Genomic DNA, 16036 nt, shown 5'->3' with positions numbered 1-16036 from the left:
AGCCTCTCAGTTAAAATGAGGCAAACTGTTATTACTGAGGAATACCTTATGTCCTATTAATAGGAAGTAACTAAATTAATCTTCATAATCTTTATTGTCAGAGCTTTTAAAAAATTCTCTGTATAACATTTGTGTCCACATGGAGGAATTGTTTTGGCATTGTCACTTGACAGTGCTAAAAACATAAGAAATTTGACATGGAGATGTCTTTTGGCTTCCCTGACTGTTTTTCAGTAAATTCTGTAATTTAGGAAGGTATGTCTCTTTATCTTTAGTTTTTAACTTCACCAGCTGGCTTAGGGTAGACTCCTCTTATGAGATTCTTCTATCTGTTATCAACTTACACATAGCAAAGACGACTAGGCATAGAGCCCTTTTAGGTTATGGTATGGGTTGAAAAATAACAGATTTGCAACATGGTTCAGAGATTAAAACCATAGTTCAGGGATCATGGAGGTAAAATATAATGGCATCAAAATTTTGAGTTGAAAGTGACTTCAGAAATAATGTAGTCTAACTACATTTTTAAAAAAAGGAAATAAATGTCTTGTAGTTAAAGGATTTTTATAAGATTATATAGCTTGTTATTGGCAGAGCTGAAATAAAACCCCAAACTCCTGATTTCCCTCTCTAGCATGCTTTTTTCTTTTTGGAAAATAATTTATTTTTTATGGTACAATAATATTCCATTACAGTCATATATTTTCTGTCCTCTTTTCAGCATCAAAAACAGTTAGTGCTGCCTCTGGATTATCTATACTTCTCCCCTCTATTACTGTATGTAATCAAGTTTCCACTTAAAATTCAGCCTATAAACTGTTAGCAATATTTTTACTTCCCAGGGAAGGCTGGGGAGGTGACATCAGAGAGGTGAAGTAGAAGAAGAAGGTTTGCCTAATTAATTACAAACAGTTTAGAGTTTAAAATATTACTGTCCAATGACCATTTTTCTCCTGAGGGAGCTGACAAGAGGTAGAATGAGAAAAACAATGTGGTAAAGTATTGCTACTAAAAAAATCAAATTGAAATTTAATATTAATTTTCTCTGGTACCTTTTTTCCCCTTCTGCATCTTTTTGCATTCCCTCACTGAATTTTGGAGTTGGAAGGGCCTTCAGTGGCCATCTAGTCCAAGCCATAGTTTATTTTTATTTTTTCACATGTGAAGTCATGCAAAACATATTTCCACATTAGCCATGTTGATAAAAGTATTTTATTATTTTCAACTTACATGTAAGTATAGTTTTCAGCATTTGTTTTCATAGGATTTTTAGTTAAAAACTTTTCTTCCCTCCTCCCCAAGACGGAAAGCAATGTGATATAGGTTATGTATGTAGAATCACATTAAACATATTTCTGCATTGGTCATATTGTGAAAGAATAATCAGAGCATGAGGGAAAAACCTCAAAAAAGAAGGGAAAAAAACAGCCCAAAAGTAGACAGTATGGTTCAATCTGCATTCAGAATCCACAGTTCTTTCACAAGTTCTTTGAAACTGTTTTGGATTGTTGCACTGCTGAGAAGAGCCAAGTCTATCCCCATTGTTCATCACACAATGTTGCTGTTACTGAGTACAATGTTCTCCTGGTTCTGCTCCTCTCAGCATCAGTTCATGTAAGTCCTTCCAGGTTTCTCTGAAATCCTCCTGTTTCTTATAGCACAATAGTATTCCATTACATTCATATACCACAAATTGTTTAGCCATTCCCCAACTGATGGGCATCCCCTCAATTTCCAATTCCTTGCCACCACAAAGAGAGCTGCTGTAAATATTTTTGTATATGTGGGTCCTTTTCCTTCTTCTATGATCTCTTTGGGATACAGACCTAGTAGTGGTATTACTGGGTCAAAGGGAATGAACAGTCCCATAGCCCTTTGGACATAGTTCCAAATTGCTCTTCAAAATGGTTGGATCAGTTCACAGCTCCACCAACAATGCATTAGTGTTCCAATTTTTCACAGCTTCTCCAACATTTATTATTTTCCTTTTTTTGTCATATTAGCCAATCTGATAGGTATGAGGTGGTACCTCAGAGTTGTTTTAATTTGCATTTCTCTAATCAAGTGATTTAGAGCTTTTTTTTCATATGGCATATCCTTTGATTTCTTCATCTGAAAACTGTCCATAGTGGATAGCATTTTTTATCATAGGTCCTTTTGGAATTGTCTTGGATCATTCATTATCTTGATCCAGATTAGCTTTCACAGTTGATCATCCTAACAATATTGCTGTTACTTTGTATAATAGTCTCCTGGTTCTGCTCACTTTGCCAGGTTTTTCTGAAACCATCCTGCTCATCATTTCTTTATAGTACAATAGTATCCATAATAATCATATACTACAACTTGTTTAGCCATTCCCTAATTAATGGACAGCTCTTCAATTTCCAATTCTTTGCCACCGCAAAAAAGAGCTGCTATATAAATAGTTTTGTACAACTAGCTCCTTTTCCCTTTTCTTTGATCTCTTTGGTTGATAGACCTAGTGGTGCTATTGTGCTGGGGCAGTTTTTCTCTAGAATGGTTGGTCTAGTTTCATAACTCCACCAACAGTGCATTAGTGTCCCAACTCTTCCACATCCTCTTCAGCCTTTTTTTTTTTTTTTTTTTTTTTTGGCGGGGCAATGGAGTGACTTGCCCAGGTCACACAGTTAGTAAGTGTCAAGTGTCTGAGGCCGGATTTGAACTCAGGTACTCCTGACTCCAGGGCTGGTGCTTTATCCACTGCGCCACCTAGCTGCCCCTCTTCAGCCTTTTTAATTTTCCTTTCCTGACATGTTAGCCAATCAGAAAGTTGTGAATTGGTTTCTTGGAGTTATTTTAATCACTATTCAATAGTGCTTTTTAGAGATTTTTTTTAATATGACTTGATAGCTTTGGTTTCATCTGAAAACTCCCTGTTCATATCCTTTGACCATTTATCAACTGGCTCTTATTTTTATAAATTTGACCCAGTTTTCTATATATTTGAGAAATAAGGCCTTTATTAGAGAAATTTGCTGTAAATCCCCCTTCCCTGACCATTTCCTGTTTTCCTTCTAATTTTGGCTGCATTAGTTTTTAGTTTGTGCAAAAGCTTTTTAGTATAATCAAAATTATTTCTTTCCCATAACATTCTCTCTATCTCTTGTTTGGTCATAAACTCTTCCCTTAGCCATAGTTCTGTATGGAGCAAACTGCCTCAGTTTACCCAAATAACTCGAGACCACCAAGTCAAGCAGAGACAGATTTATTACATCCTCATGAGGACGGGCAAAACCCAATTACACATTGAAGTCTTGCAAAGATATGCCCAATCCTCTAGGTTTTTATAGTAATCTTGAAAAGGACTGTCCCCACATACACCTAGGGTGGATGAGCTCACAATCTAACATCCAATCCTGTCTCACCCAGGGTGCGTATGGAGACATGCATACGTGTTCCAGGGACAAGGGGGAAAAGGGGAGGGGGAACAAGGTCAAACCAAAGGAAAAGGAAACAGGGGAGTGAGAGTCAGATGTTTCACATCTCACAGTTCCCACTGACTCCCCTCTCCAGGCCCCTGTCTCTAAAGATAAGGATGACAGGGTTAAAATTTATCTTTGGCTATGTTGGGAAGAAAAGAATAATCCATTGTTGGGACCCCAAGGCCAAGGGGATTCTGCTCTGAGAAAAAGAGACAATGTTACTTAACATCTGGTCTTAACTCAATGGCTGCATTCTGTGCCTAGTCCCATCCTTTCTTCTTGAGTCCCGAGTATTGAATTGGTGGGCAAACTCCCTGACCCACTGACTGGGGTTCTGACACATGATAGATTGCAGACAAAACTAATATGTAGCTGACAAGTGGGGAGACTGAGCAGAAGTAAAAATACTGTTAATTGGCAATAAAACTTAAAGGAGACAGTGAGAATTTTGACAAGCAATAAACTTCTAACAAACTATACTGGGGCAGGTCTGGGTACCTTCCAGACCCCATGGTCAGAGTTTAATCTGACTCAAATCCATAATCATATCATACAATCCTCCATTTTTCTTTTATGCTCAGAGAGCATATTCTGGATTTGAGTCACTGTCATTGAGCCCTTCAGCCATGCAGGATTTCAGCCCATCAGTCCAAGTCCAACTCATCACCAGTCTCTCCTTCGTGAAGTTTCAGAATCAGGGTCTTTAATCTTTTGAACTGCACGTTGTATCAAACCTATAAAGCAAGGGACTAAACAGGGACAAGTATAAGGAGAACTCCAAAATTACAAATGAATACCTAATCCTGTCCCATAGGCATCTTTCAGGAGGTAAATTGGGGTCTAATTAATTATCCCAATATACCATATACATGTCAATAACTACCAATATTATAACAACAAATATGATTTAAAAACCTCTTTATAATTTCAGTGATGTGCTCCCAGTGTCCATTCACTTAGCAATTTTCATCTTTGACCTCAGGTACCCCTATTAGAACCTTTTACAAAGCAAATTTAAATAGCAAATACAACTGTTTCCCAACTTTATCCAAGGAAAGAGTAATCTCTAATTGACCTCTTCTAGGCCTGAGTATCCCCAACTAGACTCAGGCCCACCAGGTTACCACTACATTTCCCCACCCCTCCTTCCAATAGCTAAGGAAAAAGAGGGCGAAGATCTCTTCTTCTGTAACTGCTTCCAGCTGAATATGTGTGTAGAGCTGACAGTGGAAGGTGCAGAAATCCTTGCAGGCCTGGTCCAGATGATGAAGGGGGTATATAGTCTGGAATTGCTAACATAAAATTGAAAGCCTTGAGCCTAGATAAAACAAACTATCAAGAGGTTAAAGAGACAAAGACAAAAAATTTTAAAAGACAACAATAGGGAAAAGGGGCAAACCAAAAGAGTGAATCCAGGAACCCCCAGATCCTGCATCAGGAGCGAAAAGCTGTTCACAAATGTCCTTCATCCAGTGAAAGGTGTCATGAATGCCCCGTGCTGTTCAAAGCTTTACCTAGTTCTGTATCTGACAGACATTATTAACAACAAGTCAAAGGGTTACCACTATCTTGCTACATGCAAGCCATATAATCTAAATGTTTCAAAATGCCACTGATGGCAGAACCCTTAAATTTTTCCAAATTACATCTATATCCATTTCACTTTATTTCTCCAAAAGTTTTCACTCAATTGTTTAAGATGTAATCCTCACATAAAACTTAGGTTACAAAATACCTTTGTAAGAAGATGACCACAAATGAACTTACATAAGAGTTACCAAGTTAACTTCAATTCTAATAAAAGACTTAGGATGACATTTAACCAATTAATTTCAAAACAGTGCATGTCAAATAAGTTGTCCATAATAAACCATGTTTGTATTACAGGACATGCTCTATAGACAGATATTATTTCTACATTACACAATAAACTTATATAACAAAACATTCTATATTTTACTCTTCTCTGTTTTCTTGAAACAGACTTGAGATGTCTCTGGTTCAATTTCTAACATGCATAACTAATAACAGACAGATGACAAGGCTAAATGCTTATACATTCTAGTTGTTCAGATTCTGAAAGGGACTAGAATTTCTAAGGCAAATAGCTTAAATCTTAAACCTGCATCTCACCCAGATGTTACAGTATTAATCTAGGGATGAAGAGACAATATTGTGTTCGTGCTTATCAAGTGACATGATTATAGGAACTTGCCACAAAAGAAAAAGAACAAAGCTCTGGGGGAAAGGTACTTTCCCAACTCCCAGTAGAAGTTTTGTGGACAACCAATGCAATATGCCAGACCTAAAATCAGCCAGGTGGGAAAGTTTGCATTCCATATGTAATATTCGGGGAAACCGAGTCAGGAGACACCTACCTCAGCCTTTGCCAAACAGTCGGTCTCCCATCCTTTCCCAAGAGAACTCCACCTGCAGTGCACACATGTAAAACCCCTATAGGGTTGCTGGTATCATGAATCATATGGCTCACCATTCCTTGATAGTAATAACTGGAGTCAAACTCAGAGCAATAATGATTAATAGTCCCATAACATCTTAAATAGCAAGTCCCAACAATCAGCACTAAAAGTGAATTCATTTCTCAAGGATCGCATATCCTAGACAGCAAGTATTAACTATACTTGTACTTAAATAGGTTTCTCTTTTCATCCATAGGTTAGCACTACACAAATGAATCTGCTTTGAGATGCTCAATAACAAGCAATGGTTGAAATAAGTGTAAGCAATCCCAAATTGCATACTGGGAACAAACTAGAAAATGCCCCACACAATAGCACATGGTAAAATGGGTTTAGATGTTAAACATAAGATACTGTCCTCAGAATTCCTCTAAACAATGGGAACATCTTTAAAGTGACAACTAGTTTGCATGTGTTTCTACACATGTTCTAATTCCAATTAAATAAAAACATAAGTAAACTTCAGATTCCCTATTAAGATGATACAAGATAGCTCATAAGTTACTTATTGTTCACTAACATGTCATACATGACAAGTTCAGGCACCAATTTAACTATTACTTAGCACCAATAAATCCAGATCAAAACAGCAAGATCTTTCTCATAACTTACAAATTATTTAGATGTTCTTGTATTAATTCAATAACCAATTAATTCAATGTTGCAATAACAAACTTCCACTTTGTCCATTCTCATAATAGAAATATATACCAAACCTTAAGAATAAAACTCAAATATTCAGATATTCAGGATTCCAGAAAAGCTTTTTCCATTAATTAACACAATTTCACAAATCACAGTAAGTTTGAACATGATTGTTATCAATATCAAATCACCATTGCAACAAATTAGCTTAACTTTATCTCTGCTCCCCTTCTCTCTCATCTAAAGTGTTTGCAGTGGGGAGGAATTTCAGCTTCTTCCAAACCAAAGAGGAAATATTCAAATAACCCGTTCCAATCATAATAACAAATTTTACTAGGCCCCTTTTTAAATCCTCTCATTATCTCTTGTTGTAGTTGTAGTTGTTCTTTCAAACTACAGTATACCAGATCACAATACAACTTGAAGTAATCCAGCAGTTTCTTTTGCCAGTTTTTTTTTTCTTTATCTCTAGATTTCGTTTCTTCCTGTCCTTCAAGGTAAGAGACTGCACTAAGGATTTCAAGTCCCATCCCCCTCTAATACCAAATTACATTTCACAAAGAGATCCCATCAAGCTTCTAACTTTTAGAAAAAAAAGCAAATCACTATACTTTACTGAGGATCTGTTGGATCTTAAAGCCTTAATATACAGCTAAGAATATTCTTACTATGCCCACTTCACAGAAAACCATTATCACATTCAATTAAATTCATAACCCAAAGTAATTTAGAGAGTCCAAATCTGACCATATCTCCAATACAATAAACTATTAAACTATTGGGCACTTTTCCTTTCCATATTACAAATCACCTTGAGGTAGTCAGCTTAAAGTTACACAAATAGAACAGTATATATTTCACTTAGAGTTAAATCAGAATTAATTCAATTAAACCCCAATTTATTTTCTGAACGATATCGTATAGAACCTCATTGATAATTTCATATTAGTATTAATTCATCCCATAATCACTTAATCTAAACACTTCCTATTTTCCTGTTTTTGTTTCTCCTTAAACAGTTCCATTACAAAAGAAAATTTTTAAAGTGGCAGTATATAGTTTGTATGATTCCCAAAGTTTCTTAAATAGATAGCCCAATCAAATTCAATTACCCTTCTTGATTCCCTAATTACACAAACTTTTCTTTTGCTAGTTTAAAGGAATATTTTAATGCCACATTTAGTCCTCCAATTCAGTCTGAAAGACAATGCCAGAGCAGCAAGATTCCCCCTGCTCCTCCCCCACTTCCTTAACCTAGCCAGTTGTTTTTTTTTTAAGGGTAGCTTCTTCAATTAAACAAAACTTTTCCTTCTAAATTCCAAGCACAGACTTATGCTCTCTCCTCCCCCACAGCAGAAAAAGGGGAAGGGGTGGCTTTCTTTTCTTTCTTCTTTCTCTCTCTCTCTCTCTTTCCTTCTACTTTCCTCTCTTTCTCTCTCTCAAAAATCCTAACTATTCACTCTCATACCCCTGGTCACAGTCAATGCAGACAGGGCAGACCATGTAGGCTAGCAAACAACTTCCTAACCATTCATTCCTCCTCACTTAATCAAACTTCCTCGTACCTTCTCAACATACTTAAACCATCTGAAACTAGCAAAGTGGCAGCTTAGCCAATATCTCACCAAATAACCCCATTTATCTATTTTAAGATAGACCCAGGGGATTCTCTTCTTTAATCTGCCTATTACAAACTTTAGGTGTTCCCTAAGAACAAACTTCACACTCACTCTTTCTCCTTTGTGGTCAGCAGCCTTTTACCTAGGGCTGCAGACAGATCACATTTCAATGGCTCAATTCAAATTCTGAGTAATTTACAATTCTACAATCCCCTTCTCAGTCCCTTCTCTAACCCAGACTGCAGGGATCAATTTCCCTTTCTTCTTCTTTTGTCAATACAGTTATTTTGATGGAATTTTTACTCCTGGACCTCTGCTTTTAATTTCCATTGAAAAGGTCTCCTTCCAATTATCTAATCCAGGATTTTTTCCAGCCTCCTCTGGCTCTTTAAACTTGCCCTACTCTAGATGTTCTACCCGTATTTTGTTCAAGATCCTAGCCTGGTCTGGACTTTTTAACCCTGAACTCACCGGGCTCCTGTTTTTGCTCAGGATGTCTATTCAACCCTGGCTCAGCATGGACCTCCACCTTTAAAAGGTCTCTACCATCTAGCCGGTTTTTCAATCCTGCAAACAACAGGTACTAAACCCCCCCTAGGGGCGTTCCTATATTTTGTTCGGGGTGTCTATTGTTGGTTGGGCGTCCCCAGACCTTTTCAACCCCGCAAACTCAATAGGACCTAGAGGGCACCCTAAGGTTAATTCTGTATCTCGTATCAGGGTGTCTATTCAGTCCTAGTGACCTGTTCAACCCTGCAAAACTTCAACAGACCTTAGGATGATAACTAGGGGTTCCCTGATTTCTTCCTAGAAATCCCCCTGAATGGTCACCCAGTTACTCACCAGTCTGGGTCTGTGCACACGTTGTGACCGAACCAATCCGGATACTCCTCATTACTTTAGCCGGCATCCCTGTGTCTGGTTGGCTTTTAAGTCTCTCTCTTTCCGGGCATGGATGCTGAGAAGCCTCACCAAGAGCCAGACCCCTGAACCTGCTGAACTCAGCAGGGACGTCCTTGTTCAGAAGGACAGGCTCCTGGGAGTCTCCAAAGATCCCCAAAGAGATCCCGGACGAGCCCCCATCTGTATGGAGCAAACTGCCTCAGTTTACCCAAATAACTCGAGGAGACCACCAAGTCAAGCAGAGACAGATTTATTACATCCTCATGAGGACGGGCAAAACCCAATTACACATTGAAGTCTTGCAAAGATATGCCCAATCCTCTAGGTTTTTATAGTAATCTTGAAAAGGACTGTCCCCACATACACCTAGGGTGGATGAGCTCACAATCTAACATCCAATCCTGTCTCACCCAGGGTGCGTATGGAGACATGCATACGTGTTCCAGGGACAAGGGGGAAAAGGGGAGGGGGAACAAGGTCAAACCAAAGGAAAAGGAAACAGGGGAGTGAGAGTCAGATGTTTCACATCTCACAGTTCCCACTGACTCCCCTCTCCAGGCCCCTGTCTCTAAAGATAAGGATGACAGGGTTAAAATTTATCTTTGGCTATGTTGGGAAGAAAAGAATAATCCATTGTTGGGACCCCAAGGCCAAGGGGATTCTGCTCTGAGAAAAAGAGACAATGTTACTTAACATCTGGTCTTAACTCAATGGCTGCATTCTGTGCCTAGTCCCATCCTTTCTTCTTGAGTCCCGAGTATTGAATTGGTGGGCAAACTCCCTGACCCACTGACTGGGGTTCTGACACATGATAGATTGCAGACAAAACTAATATGTAGCTGACAAGTGGGGAGACTGAGCAGAAGTAAAAATACTGTTAATTGGCAATAAAACTTAAAGGAGACAGTGAGAATTTTGACAAGCAATAAACTTCTAACAAACTATACTGGGGCAGGTCTGGGTACCTTCCAGACCCCATGGTCAGAGTTTAATCTGACTCAAATCCATAATCGTATCATACAGTTCTAACAGGTACATTTTTCCATGCTTCCTTAATTTGTTTATGATATCACCTTTTATATCTAAGTCATTTATCTATTTTGACCATATCTCAGTGTGAGATGTTGGTCTGAAATGGGCTGCCTACTTAGGAGGCAACAAACAAATGCTGAATGCTAGGTTGTAGGGGAAATTGTTTTAAAGTATAGCTTGGAGGTTCTAGATTTTAAACTACATTACAAAGCAGTAATTATCAAAACAATCTGGTACTGGCTAAGAAATAGGATCAGTGGAATAGATTAGGTACACAGTACACAGGAGTAACTGAGCATGGTAATCTAGTGTTTGATAAATCCACAGATCCAGGATTTTGGGGTAAGAACTCAACATTTTATAGTATCCATTCCTTGTTTTTAGTTCTGCTTTTGGGGGCCAAGGAGAGGAAGCTGATCCTTTTTCTTTCTGACAAAATTTTAAATGACCGAAGACAGTTGTCATCTGCTCTCTAAAGTCTTCTCAATGCTAAATAGCATCCCTCTGCTGAGGGCTGTTGCATTTTTTGTCCTTTGGAATGATGCTGGTGTTCGTTATTCAGAGTTCAGCTCCCTTTTAGAGATTTTAAAATTTACTTTATGTAATCATGATTATTGCTCTGGTTCTGCTTATTTTGCTGCATTGGTTCATAACATTTTCCTATCTCCCTAGGTTTAAGTCACTCATGATAACCATTTCTTCCTGCATAGTTATATTTCTTTCTTTTTTTTTTTTTTTTGGTGAGGCAATTAGGGTTAAGTGACTTGCCCTGGGTCACACAGCTAGTAAGTGTTAAGTGTCTGAGGTTGGATTTGAACTCAGGTCCTCCTGACTCCAGGGCCAGAGCTCTATCCACTGTGGCACCTAGCTGCCCCTGCATAGTTATATTTCATTACAGTAATAGTGTATGGTTTGTTCAGCCATCATCTCAAATGATGAATACTTTTTAAAATTCTTTTTTTTTTTCATAAAAAGTGCTTCTGTGATTTGTTTTGTATATATTTTCTGTCTTTCTTTGACCTCATTGGAGTATATATCCAGCAGTAGTATTACTGGGTCTGGAAAAAAAGTCTGAACAATTTTTTGAGTTTTCTTTCATAATTCAAGATTATTATCCAGAAAGGCATGACCAGTTCATAGTGTCACCAACTATGTATTAGTGAACCAGTCTTTCTACATTACTCTGATAGTTTTTTTCCTTCCATCTTTGCTAATTCGACAGGTGAAACTTGATATTTTAACTTGCATTCCTGTTATTAGTGATTTGGGGTATATTTTCTTTTGAAAATTATTCCTGCCCTTTTAGCATTTATCTATCAGGAATAATCTTGTTGTTATATTTTTATCAATTCCATATATGTCTTGATTATCAGAATTTTATTGGTGATACTTGATGGGAAACTCCCTTCACTTTTCTAAATATGAGGGATTTTACATAAGAAACAAATTTGTCAAGCTATGTCTTACGTATATCAACAGGATGATTAAAGTTTTAATTTATTGAAATTTCTATAGGTCACCTGGAGGGAGACCTGTTCATAAAACAAGAAGACAAAGTTCACATTGGGATCCAGTGTCTATAATTTCCCATGCCCTTAAGCAAAAATTTGCATTCCAGGAAGATGATTCCTTTGAAAATGAAAGTAGTTCTCAGGACTCTTCATTTTTCAGTCCAGAAACTCCAAAGGTAACCCTATGGTAGTATATTGTCAAGATAGTTTTTCTGAGTTATACTCTCTATGTGACAAATTTTTGAAGGTAGAAATTGTTTCCAAATTCTATTAATTAAGCAGAATTGGCTGTACAGTTTTGTTGATGCTAATTACTGTGTTCTTATTTATCTCCACTGTAGCCTGTGATATGCAGCAATAGGCTTTTTTAAATGAAATACTTTGATTCTTCCTACCCAGTTATAATAATCATCTTATTTTCTGAAAAATTCTTATTTGGTCCTTAAAACAGTCCTGTCAGTCCTGCACATATTACTAGCTGTATTTTAAGGGAGCTACCTAAGTTTATACATTTAGTGATGGAGCCAGGACTTGAACCCAGATCTAACTTGAAGTTTAGATACCACATCGTTTGTGAAACCTTGATTTGTACTGTCAGCTATATGTGATATCTCCCTCCTGTGAACTCTGATAGTAAAAGTTCTTTCTTGACCTAAATTCACATTATGCAGATTTGACTCCCTGGGGGATCCTCCAGGGCTCTAGCTTCAGCTCCTAGAAGGCAGGAGGCAGGGGTGGCAGCAGCTGTGTGGTCTTGCTCCGGGGGTCTCCTTTCCAGGCACTGAAGCCTCTCTGGCTGCATAGGAGGCTCCCCTACAGAGCTGTGGAGGGGGAAGGGCAAAGGGGAACACTGAGGGGAGGAGGAGGAGGTCTACAGAACAGTTTGTTCACCTGAAGTGAGAACTGGCTATAATTTTGTTTCTCTCGTGCATTGGAGTAAGACTCAGATTTTCATCCTGATTCTGTCATTTACTAGCTATGGTAGCCAGTTAATCTCTTTCAACCTCTTTCCTCAACTCTAAGATGAGAAGAATAATACTTATTACTACCTACCTCATAGGTTGCTATAAAAATCATTGAGATAATAATGCATGTAAAGTGATCTGTTGATGTTATAATAATAGCTAACATTTACATAGTGCTTTTTTTTTTTTTTTGTGCGGGGCAATGGGGGTTAAGTGACTTGCCCAGGGGTCACACAGCTAGTGTCAAGTGTCTGAGGCCGGATTTGAACTCAGGTCCTCCTGAATCCAGGGCTGGTGCTTTATCCACTGCGCCACCTAGCCGCCCCTACATAGTGCTTTTACTGTGCTTTGTAATTATTATCTTATTTGATCTTCACAACAACCTTGGGAGGTAGATGCTATTATCTTTTTCTAGATGAGAAAACTGAGGTGGTAAATAGTTGAATTACTTTTTCTCAGTCACCTGGGAGCTCTTAAATGTCTAAGGCTAGATTTGACCTCAAGTGATTCTAGGCCCAGTACTCTATTAACTGAGCCACCTAGGTGCCCAATATGATATATAAATGTAAACTTCTATCTGAGCAACCAGAAATAATCATCAATAATAAACATTTATTGAACACCTAAAATACTTTTATTCATAGCTCTTTAGGGCCTTCATTCAGATCCTGTTTACACTTTTATTTTGGCTTCAGTTCCACTAATATTGCAATTTTGTCTTCTAGCCCAAAATACTTCAGGAACAGAAAATTAGGGGTTGTCCAGGCAGCTTTTTAGGACCTGCAGATATGCAGAAGGTAGCAAGAAGTTACAGCCTGGTAGTAAGGAAGGAGATAAGAGGCAGCAGACATCCTCACATACTTCAGTAATTCTAAGGATATTACTTTATTGCGACCTAGGATAGTGGCTAATATCCAATAAAAAGATGACTCAATAATTAAAAGATTAAAGTATTCAGTAGATTGTTTCAGAGGGCAAAGAATATGGAAGATTTAAGTAAATTTTGAAGTTTAAAGTGATAAGATTTTCTTATTTATCCAAAGAATTATATGAAGAGGCTGGATAAATTAGATGTTATACTGTCATATGTTCAAGAATTATTTTATACATTTTAATTATTTTCTCATCAGATTATGAGTTCCTTGACAATAGGGACCATATTCTATGCTTATTCTTCATACCCCTTAGTTCCTCGCACAGTGGATTGAACATTTGTTTGAATTTTGTCTTTTTCACAGTATATTCAATTAATTTTCATGTTTTAACATTTGCTTACTTTTAGTTTGAACGTCGTATCCTGCAGCCAAATGGACAATGTACCCAAGAAGAAATCGACAAAGTATCACAAAGGTGTCATTGTTAAAAGCTTCATTTCTCTGGTTAAGAATGAGCCAAACTTGAAGGAAAAATGCATGTGCCTCATAATGTGTTGAATAGTGGCAGGACCACTTTTTAAAGCAACTAAATAAAATGTATGCACTGGAATATATTAATATGTAACTGAAAAACTCAAGCCCACCTGTGTGACTGCTTATAGATTTCCCCACAAACTTCTGAATGAGATGTGTGTAGGTTTTTCTTGTATATACATTTGTTTCTTTAGAACATATATTAGATGACCTATTATTTCTTGTAATAGAAGGCTGGAGTGTTGCCATGAGAGAAACCATTTTAGTGTATAAATGAAACCTTAGACTGCAGTATAGTATTGGAAAACCATTTACTCAAGAAGGTGCTAAGGAATCAGAACTCCTCTTCCAGTTTACAAAAGCTGCTATGCCAGTCTAATGGATATCCTTCCTAATTTACTCAATTAATTCAGGTTGGTAGCCTTGTGCCTTTTACTGAAGTGTAGCAATCTCAGCTGGCTTTCAATTTTCAGTAATCTGATGGTCTTTAAAGATTGTAAGACTATAATTTCTTTATTCAAACAGCTATAGGTTGACTCACTAAATGGTTGCACTTTGAGACTTCTAAAATTGTTCGTGTTATGTTCTTATGTTCACAGTTTGTTTTTTGACCTTAAGTGTGGTTTTACTGAAATGCTGCAAGTATTAATTTTTAGGGAATCTTTTGTTTCTCAAACATTGCATAAGCTTGTTGTATAAATTTGTATCATGAATTTTTCTTTCATTTATTTTCTATGCTGAACTTTTGTAAATGGTTTGTAAAATAAATGTGCCTTCCATACTTGTACTTGTTATCAACTGAAGTGTATTTGCTTTGTTCTGAAATAGATTTTACTGGGAGGTTTGGGGTTTAGGAGCAAAGGAGAAGAAAAACATCACTTTCCCCACATTTCTTTATGAATTTGGTACCTTAGATGGTATTTATAAAATGCCACATGTGAGGCTGCCACTTCACTGGTTGGTAAAGTAGTCTAGGTATTCTGGGAGAAATGAAAACTGTTTCATTACTTTTAATCTGTATAAATGATAATTTATTTTTGTTTTAAGTGAATTTTAAAAAATGTGATTCTTAAACATAAGACTTTATTAAAACAGTTGTTCTTTGAATCACCTAGTCATTCTCACTTTTCTAAAACTGTTTTATCTCTTGTTTCTCCTGTTCTTAGGAAAAATAGAACAACATTCCCTTATATTCTTCTGGAAATTGTGTGTATGGGGGGATTACAAGCGAGGAAAGTATTAATTCATAAAAACATTTAGTTGTAATTCCACTGGTTTTGTGTATCAATAGACCTGGGTTCTGGTGCTGAGTCAGCTGCCATGTAGTTTTTGTGATCTTGTACAATTGTAATATGACTTTTCTGAAATTTAATTTCTATTTCTCTTAAGAGATATACTAGATGCTGATCTGCAGGGTCTCTTCTTGTTACAACATCGTATAATAAAATTATGGATACCTGAAATATTATTTTCTCGTTATTGATACAGATCCCAACCTCTTTGTAACTTGATAGATATTCTTTGAAAGTTGCTGTGACTGGAAAATTCACTCTGCTGTCAGCCTGCTGATAAGCTTCTGAACTCATTCTTTTTTTTTTTAATTTAATTTTATTATTTTCCAGTTACATATTATATATAAGGATAGTTTTCAACATTTGTTTTCATTGGATTTTTAGTTCCAAATTTTTCTTTTCTCCCCACCTCCATTCCCTTCCTCCTCCCTAAGACGGAAAGCAGTCTGATATAGGTTGTATATGTACAATCACATAAACATATTTCTACATTAGTCATCTTGTGAAAGAAGAATCAGAGCACAAAGGAAAACCTCAAACAAGAAGGAAAAAAACCAGTCCAAAAATAGAAACAGTGTGATTCAATCTGCATTCATAATTCACAGGTTGTTTTTTTTTTTCTGAATGTCGAGAACATTTTCTATCATGAGTTTTTTGAAACTGTTTTGGATCATTGCACTGCTGAGAAGAGCCAAGTCTATCCCCATTGTTCATCACACAATGTTGCTGTTTCT

General features: G+C 37.1%; 1 protein-coding gene across 2 annotated transcripts in view; it reads left to right on the top strand.

Moving 5' to 3' along the window:
* Positions 1-15442, top strand: part of MTFR2 (mitochondrial fission regulator 2) — a 42733-nt gene extending 27291 nt beyond the window's left edge. For both annotated transcript variants that reach the window (XM_043962427.1, XM_043962428.1), the window contains exons 8-9: positions 11641-11812; positions 13884-15442. In XM_043962427.1, coding sequence (XP_043818362.1) covers positions 11641-11812; positions 13884-13964 — 253 coding nt within the window. In that variant the 3' untranslated portion in view covers positions 13965-15442. The remainder of the gene's footprint in view (positions 1-11640; positions 11813-13883) is intronic.
* Positions 15443-16036: the final 594 nt, after the last annotated feature.

Source organism: Dromiciops gliroides, chromosome 4, assembly GCF_019393635.1.
Source record: "Dromiciops gliroides isolate mDroGli1 chromosome 4, mDroGli1.pri, whole genome shotgun sequence".
NCBI classification, from domain to species: Eukaryota; Metazoa; Chordata; class Mammalia; order Microbiotheria; family Microbiotheriidae; genus Dromiciops; species Dromiciops gliroides.
This window is presented reverse-complemented; position numbering and strand designations above follow the sequence as displayed.